Here is a 12,492-nt window from a genome sequence, read left to right as displayed (position 1 = left end):
ATGAAATATTAAATATATAAGCAATTCCAAAAGTATGCATTTGTCACGATGCAGATTATTTTACTAAACAAAAAATACATGACACAGAGGAACACCATCAGTTTTGCTAGATATCAGACAAGTTCATCTCAACAGTGACAAAAAAAATACAACAGCTTTTCCTGTGACCTCAAAAGATTAAGAAAGAGTGGGTTACAGAAATACCTGGTGAATGTATTTATAAAATAAACAAATTTATTTCTAAAATAAACATTCATCCTCTCTTATGCAGATTGATGTACATACAGAAGCATACCATGATCTCATTTATTTTATCAAACAAGACTTTATACAGTGACTTAAACATTCACACAAGCACACAATTGTATCACACACAACATTGATTTGAGTATTTTCTCAGTTTTTTGAATTATGATAATAAATAGCAGACAGAACTGAGCAATAAGACCATGTAATAAACCAAGAGTTGTAGAAGTCATAAATGCTATGAAGTTGATGCTAAGGCTTTTTTTGACATAATTTTGATTCAGCTACTCAAATTCTTAGTATACCTCAAATTTTAGATTCAATAGTTAACTTACTGATCATTGAAACTCTCATGAGTTTAAAGAACTGTAGATTCCACTCCTTTTTCAATCTCCAAGTACTTTGTTATTTAATTTCAAAATAATTTCACAACTTTTATAGGTTTCATATATTTTTGGGTGTAAATGGCAAGGTTTTTTGGAGGGCAGCCTGCAGGGGTGGCCACTGTGGGAGGAGGTCAGGGGCTGCCTTGTGCCAGACACAGCTAGTTCCAGTCAGCTCTGCAATGGCCCCACTACAGACTAAAGCTGAGCCTATCAGCGAAGTTTGTAGCACCTCTGTGATAACATATTTAAGAAAGGGTAGAAAATGCTGAGGAGGAGGGAACAATGGAGGGAACAACAAGGTCAGAGAAGTAAGAAATGCTCCATGGCAGAGCAGGCACACTCCTGATGGGACTGCAGCCCATGGAGGACCCACACGAGAGCACAGAAAATGAGTAAGAAGGAAGGAACAGCAGGAAGAACAGAGCGAGAAATAAGGACTGGCGGAGAGAAACTTCCACACACTGACCCCGATCTCCTGCACTGCTCATTGTCTCACTGAAAGGACTGAGTGTAACCCACTGTGATAACATGGGGAGAAGAGGTGTCTGGAATGAAGTTGAGCCTGGGAAAGGGGAGGAAAGGTGCTTTCCCTAAGTGTTTAAATGTTTGTCTTTGTTTCCCGATACCCAAATCAGTAATTAAATGTTTAGGTTATGTTCGTTGGCAATAAATTAAGTTAAATTCCCCAAGTCGAGTCTGTTTTGCCTGCAGCAGTAACTGCTGAGTGATTTCCCAGTCTTTATTTCAACCCATGAGTTTTCTTGCACCTGTTCTTTCAATCTCACTCCCCCCTCCCCCCTGAAACAAAGCGGGGGGGTGTGAGTGAATGAGAAGCTGTGTGGGTGCTTGGCTGCTATTCAGGGCCAACTCACCACTTTGGTTTTCGTTATACATGCTATATTGTGAGTGCACAATGGCCCACTGAAGTCAACTGTCATACTGTGGATTCTGATCTCCACAAATTTACTTCACTATAGTCACTCCTTACTGTCATAATCTATTCCTGTAAAACTATTCCTCCTTCAGTGGGGAATTAAACATTGCTCTAATAACAAGCATTCATAACAGCAAAGCTATTGCAATATTGTATTTTTTCCAACCACTGTATATTTAAAACAGAAAAGGTAAAAAAGATGGCAGAAATTTGTACTTGCAGTAGTTACTTTGTTTTTAATTTGAGGAATATGCTTTACCAATTTGGTTAACCTTAACACCTCAGTGGATGGGAAACTTCCTCATAATGTTGTCCCCAACTTCTCTCTCATGCATTTTTTTCATTGATTATAAATGAGCAATCAATGCAGCATAGACACTACTGTGCAAAACTATCCAAGCTCCTCTACCAGTCAGCCTCAAAATCTAACCACCAAGGACAGGGTATTAAAGTGTCATTAGTCTATAAGTAAAATATGCTTAACAGTTCTAATTGTGTTAATGGTGCATTTGTAACATAGTCTTTGTTAACTACAAATAAGGCAAGATCACCATTAGTTCACATATTAAAGGATGGTGAGCCATCATCAGATTATGACAATTTGTGTCAGCATCTTGAAATTAAATAGACAGTGGAAAATGATCACTTGGTTGATTTGTCTAAATTTTTCCAAATTTCTGTTCATAAGGCATTGTGGTATGGTAGCCTACTTTTAATTTTATGTGTAGAAATATTTTTCTTCAATAATTAGAAAATATTTTTAAGACAGACCTAGAAAACACTCAAGGAAAGAGGTTTCAGAATTATATAATTGGGGGAGTGTTTATATTCCTTCTTTATATTATATGAACGGCCCAAAGGAATGATAAACCCAGCTCAGTCAGCCTCCTGAGGATTTCGTTGGTAAAAAGGAAATCAACAGATAAGGAAGAGCTGTCATAGTAAATGTATCCCAAATTCCATTCCAACTCCGGAATGCAGTTCCAGAGTGCTGGAGTTCTCCATTTACATTATAATATAAAAAAAGGAATGGAAAACTGTTACAGCGTTGTTGTCATTGCTAGTTTCTAGAACTTTTTTTTGGCCTTTGCAAGCAAAACACCACCAAAGTTCTTGCTGTGTTTCGAACTGGAACTCAGTTGCATCAAAATCGGCATAATACTTTTGTCCCTTCCCCTTTTTCTTTTGCTCTAGTAGACTAGATGATTTATATTTAACTTGTTCTATGATGCATAAGTGTTTACTACTGTAACAAAAATACTTATTTCAGGATACCAAAATATCACATGTTAAATCAGTATGGTCCTGCCAGAAGCCATGGAATCAATTCCATCTACTGAACTGTCTTCTTTAGCATTGACAGGATATGGTTATTTGGACAGCACATACCTGTGCTTCTATTTGGCCTGGGCCTTTGTGACTGAGACCAGGCTGATGTGTCCATGGGGGAGAGAGAGAAGGACATCCTTCATTCTGTATTAATATATGGGACAGTACTTTGACCTGTGAGATAGATTCCAGGAGTTTCCCATGTGACACTGGGTAATCACAGGATTAGACAGTGCTAATTCTAAGGCATCCCTGGAAAGCAAATGAGTTACTTATATATGACGGACTCCTGCATTTTTGAGTCACCATCCTGCAGAAATATTTCTCTACCACATTCATACATACAATTAATAAAAACATGATAAAGATATATAAAACTTACATAGTCATGAAAGGCTTTTGCTTCACTTGAATGTTCACATGTTTCTCGTCTTTCTGGAGCTGCACAGTAAAGATCCCAAAATACACTGCAAGTTAAGAAGTAACAGATATGGTGAGAAAATCATTGTAATTATCATAGATTTTATGATGTACACACACCACACATATATATGTGTGAAATAGACATATCACTTTCTAGCCAAGAGCTGAAAACACTTACCCCTATGAAAGAATTCAGCTTTGTAAAACATCTATGAGGAATCAAGTCCTGTTATCTGATTCTCTGAAGCAAGCAGTGCTTGTTTTTCTTTAAAACCATTGTAGTATAAACCAAGAAGCTAGACTAATATACAAGCTTTCAGAGTATAAAGCAAATTAATAAAGCTCTGCATTTAACCTCATACCTCTGCAACTGCTGCAATTTACTACCACAAAGCGCTGGAAGGCACAGATTCATACAGTAATACTGTGATGTTGTGAAAAGGCAAGAAAATTAAGAGAAAACTGGGAGTTCTTCCAAGTTCCAATACTGTCCTTTAAACAAAAGTATAGATAAGACTAGGAAATAAAGGGTATGCTATCCTATAGCTCTTGGTTGATGAAGAATGAAAGGAAATTACGATACTCCAATAAGTCTTCCCCTGCCTCAAATGGAGTTATACATGAATCGATTCTAACACACTACAAGTATCTCTGAACTGTTAAGAAACAGTATATAAGATATTTCATTATGGCAGGAATGTTAGCCTCAAAGTTTCTAGAATCAAATTATCTATATGCTAGAACAATTAAAAGAATAAAATTTGTTAGTTTCATTTTGTTTCTTTATTGGTTTAGACTTAACCCTCTAACTTAGCCCAGCACCATAATTCAGAATTGTGGAAAATTTGACCACTCTGCTGCCGATGATCAAAATTAAGGATAATGCAGACATCAGAGATACAAGGAACAAGTTCTTCTTCTCAGGCTTCCATCAATTAAAAGCAGAAAAGTCAATAAAGAATATGTCATCTTCTATACAGCTGTACAAATCACATGTGTTTTTATAGTCAAGTGGGACTGCTTTACAACTTATAGCTTAATTCTTGTACAGAATTCTTGTATGGATGGTTGTCCATATTCTCCATAATTTTGAATTCTTGCAAATGTAGCCATATCGTATATATTCAAATCACTGCTAAATAGCAGTCTCTTTTTGCCTTGGGAATTTTATATATACAAATGTGCATATATACATAAAAGTTGTGTTTTTTCTCTAGACACCAATATATATAAGTAAGGAGCATCATGCATAAAAAATTACAAGTCAGCTCTGTGTCTTACCCATATTCTGAGTTGAAAGAAATTGCAAAAGCAGCTACTACAACTCCAAGCTCATGCTAACATACACTGCCTCTCAAAAATGCTGGTAGCTTGGGTTCAGCTAATGGCTTTCATATGCTATTCCCGTGACTAAAATGTGCACTAAAGACTGAGGAAGCTCACATCTATTTCCAGAGTCTCTGTATATATTTCTTTCAAATGTAGTTATTCAGGATATAGAGAATGATCTCTTAAATGCACAATTTAATAAAAGATGGTAAACAAAGAAATGCAGGCCATCTTCTTTCAAAGATGGTGCCTTATCAATCCATTATTCAATATTTCTTTTCCTATATCTAATATTTATATACTCTCCTATACCTAATTTTTTGTTCTTTCAATACTTTACGAGAAAATAGTTCTTGATACTCATCTTCACATCCTTTTTACAATGTTCACCTGAATTTCTTGCCTTCAGATGTTGGAATTCACAATGAACATATTCTAAAAATCAGAGGAAAAGAAAACTGACACTTACCACCACCAGGAGTGCAAGAATCCTGGGGGCTCCCCTAGTGTGATGTTTTTTTCCCATCTTATCTAAAGAGAAACAGTAAAAACAGTCTGTACTCTTTTTGTGATCACTGTGACTAAAAAGCATTGCATAATTTATTCAGGTAGTAAAAAAGGAAGAATAAAAGATTTTTTAGTTATGAAAGGCTTTATCATCATCAGTCTGGGTGGTCATATTACTTACTTTATCACACTGTGGTGGGTTGACCTTGGCTAAGGGCCAAATGCCAACCCAGCAGCGCTCTCACACCCCCTGCTCAGCGGAACAGGGGGAGAAAATAGGATGGGTTGACATAAAGACAGGAGATCACTTACCAATTACTGTCATGGGCAAAACAGACTCGACTTGGGGAAAAATAATTTAATTTATTGCCAATTAAAAAATAGAGTAGGATGATGAGAAAAAAAAATATTAAAATAACACCTTTTCCCCCACTCCCCCTTTTTCCGAGGCTCAACTTTGCTCCTTCATTCCCGTCTCCCTTTACTTCCCCACCCCCCATCGTCCCTGAGCCTCTGGGGGGGTTACAGTCAGTACATAACAATTCCCCTCTGCCACTCCTTCCTCATTGTATACGGATGGGTTAAAAGATGGGATTTTGGTCTGTGGATGAACACTGGGGGAGAGGTAGATAGCCAAGGAAAAAGCAGTCAGCACAGAAAATGGATGGTTTGTTGCCTGTTGCTTGGAATGCTGACCACGGAGATAAGAGAGCTGAGCAATACTGGGGGAGGACGGGCAGCGGGCTGTTGCACAGCACAGCTGTGTGCATGATCGGCGTGTGACTGCTGGATGATGACAATATGTCGCATGTACAAAGCCCATGAACCAATAGACAGGGTGGCTATGGCGCGTGCAGCACGCCTGGCCAGTGAGCGCATGCATCATAGGCTCCCTATGTTACAATCAAGGTGTGTTTTGGCACCCGCTGGCCATGTGTGCCGAAACCCGTTCCTCTGCAAATGTATAAATACCGGGATTTTTCCGAAGAGGATCAGGCTGGTGGATGGCGAGGCCACCGTTGCCTCCGTGGGGACGCCCACGTAAAGCTGACACCTACCGATTGCTGGGCTGAGCTCGCGGCGCAAGACGGCACAAGAATGTATGGATGGTCCATCTTCCTCACAGTCCTCAGGTCGGTACGTTAATTTGCTTTACAAAATACCCTTAGCATAATGCATGTCTGTAGTTAATAAATGCTTGCTTTTTCCCCTTATAGTCAGTGTGTGTGTGTTCACCTTCTTGGGAATCCTCAAAACCACCCTAAAACATAATTGGCGACGAGGATGGGATTCCCATAAAGAAGGAGGCACACAGACACAAGTGGGTGAGACGCTGATAGTGGAGCCGGTAGCTATCTGTCAGTGTGCCACTCGGTTGCAGAGGGAGTGAATGGGAGACTCTCTGCATGAAGGATTAGAGAGAAATCCAATAACATGGTCTACCGCGGGACGGAGTCCTTGTTGCTTGAAACTGGAAGCAAAAGTTGAGCAGCTGGAGAATCAGTTGTGGGAGCTTAAAGCGACTACAGTCGTACAACAACAAACCAACCGTAAACCCCATTCCCCGTCCCCCTGTGCCGCTGGGGGGGGGTTAGGTAGAGAATCCGGGAGTGAAGCTGTGCCCGGGAAGAGGAGAGGGTTGGAGGAAAGGTGTTCTGAGATTTGGGTTTATTTCTCATTACCCTACTCTGGTTGATTTGTAATAAAGTGAGTTAATTCTCCCCAAGTTGAGTCTGTTTTGCCCGTGACAGTAATTGGTGAGTGATCTCTCCTGCCCTTATCTCGACCCACAAACCATTTGTTGTATTTTCTCTCCCCTGTCCAGCTGAGGAGGGGGGAGTGAGAGAATGGGTTTGGTGGACACCTCGCCTTCAGCCACAGTCAACCCTTCCACAGTCTTTTTTAGTGCTGAAGCCCGGGAATGTGAGGAATTTGAGATAAGGATAGTAACTGAGAGAGGTAACGGGCAAAACATGGACTGAACGCAGCTAGGCAGTGAAGAGCTGCATGACAAGTAGGGAATTTTTGTTGTTGTAATTGTGGTGAAGGGATGAGGGGTGGATTGTGCGTAAATTATTCACTTTTTGTCAGTGTGGTGATGATATTATTTTGATTATGATGTGGAGAATTCTTTTTTGTTGATGTGAGTGAAGTTTGTGAAAACTGTGATGATTTTGTGTGATGAATGTAGATTTTAATGATAATTCTTAAATATGTGATGCACAGAGGCGAGGGGTGGAATGTATTGGCTGTGTGTGACAAGGTTTTGGTAGTGGGGGGTGTTACAGAAAGACTTCTGTGAGAAGCTGCTGGAAGCTTCCCCTGTGTCCGACAGAGCCAATACCAGCCAGCTCTAAGACAGACCCACCGCCAGCCAAGGCCGAGCCAATCAGCGATAGTGGTAGCGCCTCTGTGATAACACATTTAAGAAGGGAAAAAAAAAAAAAAAAAAAAAAAGTTGCTGGGAGCGTATTTGGGCTCTCCTCCAGGACAGGGATGTCCGTGTATTTCATGTGGACGCACACACGAAAGAACAATCTGAAATCCATTTGGGGAATGCACAAGCCGATGCCCTTGCAAAGATTCAATCAGTAAAGCTAGAGGAACAGAGTAACGCCGCATTAGCACGGTGGGCCCATGAGAAGGCCGGTCATGGAGGAAGGGATGCCACCATAGCATGGGCCAAGGCCTGGGGTGTACAACTTTCAGTAAAAGATGTTCAAACATGTATTGCTCAATGTGAAACTTGCCAACTGCTAAAAAGACATCCTTATTTAGATCAACCAGTAGGGCGCATACAGCAGGGCACAACTGGGGGTGAAGTATGGCAGATTGACTATATTGGACCTTTGCGGGAACATAGGCGACAGCGCTATATCTGCGTAGCTGTGGACACATATTCGGGACTAGTAGTAGCAGTTCCCAGCCGCTATAGTAACGCACATACCACAATTAAATGCTTAGAAATGATAGAGCTCTATTATGGTACCCCTGTAGAGATCCAATCTGACAATGGGACGCATTTCAAAAACACCAGAGTAGCACAGCAGGCCAGTGACCGAAGAGTTATGTGGATATGGCATCTTCCTTACCACCCCCAGGGGGTGGGATTAGTAGAGCGCACTAATGGATTATTGAAAGAGCAGCTGAAGTGCTTGGGGGGTGGTACGTTCACGGGGTGGGTAGACCATCTAACTGAAGCAGTACGCATCTTGAATAACCGTATTATTGGCCAGAGCTCGACCCCCATCCTACGCATGAAGCAAGGGCAGATCAGAACCACAAAGGTTGCAAATCCAGGTATATCTGTCACACAAGGGACGGCCTTCACAGCTACACCCCAAGGCGGCAGATACGCCGTGCAAAGCACTACAGATATAACCATGGCTAGCCAAGAGATGTGGTGGTTCCGCACCGATGTCACGCTGTACCCAGCCTCCAGCAGCTGTCTATGTTTATTGTGTTTGACTCCAGGGCTCTTGGCCCGGGGCCTAGTGTTACTGAATCCAACTCAGGAATCTGGAAAAAGACTACTCATATTTGGAATCAAAAACACCTCCTCGCAGGCGGTGATCCTACCTACTGCCCCATGGGTTTTGGTATATCATGTCCTGAATGCACCACCAACTACAGAGACCACGCAGTGGTTCGCTGGGGTGTGGGTATGGTATCGGCCCCCGTTAGGACAACCAGTTGCAGCTGAAGTTATAGCCGCTGATGACTCGCAAGCTGTAACTATTGCGGTGCAGGGAGAATCTGCATGGCGGCGTGTGCCAGCACAATACCTAACGCGACGGGAGTAGGGTATGGGCTATGTTTCCCCTCCCCTCTCGTGTTCACAGATGGACATAGTCGTGGATACTGCCGCAACCCAAAGAAAACGTCTGGATGACCCTGGCTAATGTGACCGGACGAGATTCCTTATGCCTCAATACAGCAACACCGAACAATTCCTTTTCCACATGTTTAATAGGGGTTCTGCCGGCATCGACGAAGTTTAAGAACCCATTGACGGAGACCCCCGTGCAGCAGGCCATAGACTCGACGGATTGGAATGCCTAGTTTCCACGGATCGGGCATTCACCCTTATTGCCACCCTGGGAATCACAAATTCAGGGGTCCCTGAATGCAGATTGGTGTAGAATTTTCTTATTTACCATTAGATGTAGATAGTATTAGACACACAACCTTACAGAATAGAGCTGCAATTGACTTTCTATTACTTGCTCATGGACATGGCTGCCAAGACTTTGATGGAATCTGTTGCATGAACTTGAGCGACCACTCCACATCTGTTCATGCACAAATACAGGAGCTACAAAGGCTAAGTCACCAACTTATTGTATAGACAGGTTGGAACCCTCTTTGCAGGGTGGACATGGGGGTGGCCATGGCTACGACAACTCATCTTAGGTTTTGCTCTTGTATGTCTTGTATTTTTATGTATCATGTGTTTTGTCCCCTGTATTATTCAACTAATACGACAAATGATGGATACTCTGCTACAACAACATGTCATACAAATGGTAGAATATTATCGTGTTCCATCCACGGACCATGCAGTGGCATGTATACGGATGGGTTAAAAGATGGGATTTTGGTCTGTGGATGAACACTGGGGGAGAGGTAGATAGCCAAGGAAAAAGCAGTCAGCACAGAAAATGGATGGTTTGTTGCCTGTTGCTTGGAATGCTGACCACGGAGATAAGAGAGCTGAGCAATACTGGGGGAGGACGGGCAGCGGGCTGTTGCACAGCACAGCTGTGTGCATGATCGGCGTGTGACTGCTGGATGATGACAATATGTCGCATGTACAAAGCCCATGAACCAATAGACAGGGTGGCTATGGCGCGTGCAGCACGCCTGGCCAGTGAGCGCATGCATCATAGGCTCCCTATGTTACAATCAAGGTGTGTTTTGGCACCCGCTGGCCATGTGTGCCGAAACCCGTTCCTCTGCAAATGTATAAATACCGGGATTTTTCCGAAGAGGATCAGGCTGGTGGATGGCGAGGCCACCGTTGCCTCTGTGGGGATGCCCACGTAAAGCTGACACCTACCGATTGCTGGGCTGAGCTCGCGGCGCAAGACGGCACAAGAATGTATGGATGGTCCATCTTCCTCACAGTCCTCAGGTCGGTACGTTAATTTGCTTTACAAAATACCCTTAGCATAATGCATGTCTGTAGTTAATAAATGCTTGCTTTTTCCCCTTATAGTCAGTGTGTGTGTGTTCACCTTCTCGGGAATCCTCAAAACCACCCTAAAACACTCATCAAACTTTTCCCTTGCTCCAGCATGGGTCCTTCCATGGGCTGAAGTCTTTCAGGAAAAAATCTGCTGGAGCATGGGTTCTCCACCGGCCACAGTTTCCTTCAGGAAATAGCCAACTGCTCTGACATATGGTGCTCCACAGGCTGCAGTGTGGATATCTGCTCCACCGTGGTCTCTTCCACAGGCTGCAGGGGAATCTCTGCTCCTGTGCCTGGAGCCCCTCCTTCCCCTCCTTCTTCGCCAATCTTGGTGTTTGTACAGTTGTTTCTCACTTTTTTTCTTCACTTCTCTACTCATCTGGCATTTGTGTCCTTTCTTAAATATGTTTTCATGGGGTGCCACAGGCTCTGCTGATTGATTGGCTCAGCTTTGGTCTGCAGTGAGGATGTTGTGAAGCTGGCTGGAACCAACTGTGTCCAGTGCAGGGCAGCCCCTGAACTCTTCTCACAGAGGCCACCCCTGCAGCCCCCACCACTGCTACCAAAACCTTGCCATGTACAACCAATACACACACTTATTAATTTAGCTGATGCCTCTTATTTTAGCAAAGCATGTTTTAGATTTATTTTTAAAAGATTTTGAATAAAATTTTATTTTGCCATTACGACAGGGGTTTATTTAGGTTCAAAAATGCATAACAAAGGAGTGTTAAAAAACACCCTTAAAGTTATCTAAAAGATTTTCCAAGAATAATTCCTAAGAAAAACATACAAGACACAGGACTAATGTTACTGATTCAGCAGGTGGCAGTCTTCTCTCCACATCTGAAGTGAGCAATCGTTTTAGAATCCTCAAGGAGTACTTTACTGTTAGAGGTAATGTGACAAATCTGACTAACATCAGAGTAACAACAGAGTTATAACCCATTCTCTCACCATGCAATGAAAATGTAAAACTACTTTGGCTTGATTTGTCTGCACTGGCAAACTCTGTTGAATAGAGATATACTATCTATGCTTGCTTTCTTACCTGAGAACTCTGGTTTATTTAACACTGTTTTCAAAGGAAACGCAGTTTAAGAATTCTTACGTTTGACTTCACACTTTTATTGTTGATCAACTAACACATTAGACAACATAAACACACCGTGAAAGCATTCTGGCTCTTTGCAATTCTTTACAAGTGTTGTATCTTACCCATTACCACACGATCATTTTATTAATGACATAGTCATCAGCTTGTCCTTAACTACAATACTAAAGAGTTTGAACTATAATAAAGCCAGTGTGATTGTTTAAGGAACTCTATCACAAATAAATCTCTTAAGATTCTGCAGAAATCCATACAACACTGTTAGGAAGGTGTGACGATCTGACAAATTATAGTAAATGTCTCAAACATTCATTAAAGAACTTTGGTGGAGAAGATGGCCTCTGTAAAAATGCTGGAGTTTTGTGAACAGGACAATGTGGCTGGAGGAGAGGGCCCCACGGAGGGTGGGACCACGCTTCTCCAAAGCTGCCATTCCTTATCTTAAGTGACCAGGAGAAGGAGCACAGCATATGCGCCTGGAGGAGGAGGCCCCATGGAAGATGGGACTGGGCTTCTATCTTAAGCGATCATGCCAGCAGGGAAAGAGAGGCAACTCCCCAATGAAACCCCCAAAGCTCACCGACCGATTCCAGAGAACCCTGGGAACATGAACTGCGCATGTCGAGACCACCGACTAACACACTATAAAAGAAGGGAGAACGAGTTCTCAGTGCCCGCCCTCTGGAACTGGATCTCTACGCTGGCTGGACCAACGCTGGACCCAGGACTGGTGGAACCCTTTTCTTCTCTCTTTCTTTCTTTCTTTCTTTCTTTCTTTCTTTCTTTCTCTCTCTCACTCTTTTTCTTCTCTCTTTTCCACAGTCCCTACACCTCATCCTTTTAAACATAAACTGTTGACCAAGTCTGAGACTAGGAGTGGATCTAGCTGCCCCTGGGCTCCTCTTTGAGAAGGAGTCCAGAAAGCAAGGGGGTCTGCTCTGAACCTCGTGACTCAACGGGAGGGCTCTCCTTCTGACACAGTTTCATGTTCCTTTTTCCGCTTCTTTTTCTACACCTCCCTTCTCTTTTTAAA

General features: G+C 42.4%; 1 protein-coding gene across 4 annotated transcripts in view; it reads right to left on the bottom strand.

Annotated features, from left to right (window-relative positions):
• Window positions 1-12,492, bottom strand: part of LOC121232957 (single-stranded DNA-binding protein 2-like) — a 204,359-nt gene that overhangs the window by 145,880 nt on the left and 45,987 nt on the right. For all 4 annotated transcript variants that reach the window (XM_041121524.1, XM_041121522.1, XM_041121525.1 and 1 more), the window contains exons 3-4: window positions 5,117-5,178; window positions 3,278-3,362 (exon numbers count right to left, since the gene is read on the bottom strand). In XM_041121524.1, coding sequence (XP_040977458.1) covers window positions 3,278-3,362; window positions 5,117-5,178 — 147 coding nt within the window. The remainder of the gene's footprint in view (window positions 1-3,277; window positions 3,363-5,116; window positions 5,179-12,492) is intronic.

The sequence above is a fragment of the Aquila chrysaetos genome, assembly GCF_900496995.4.
Source record: "Aquila chrysaetos chrysaetos chromosome W unlocalized genomic scaffold, bAquChr1.4 W_unloc_2, whole genome shotgun sequence".
NCBI classification, from domain to species: Eukaryota; Metazoa; Chordata; class Aves; order Accipitriformes; family Accipitridae; genus Aquila; species Aquila chrysaetos.
This window is presented reverse-complemented; position numbering and strand designations above follow the sequence as displayed.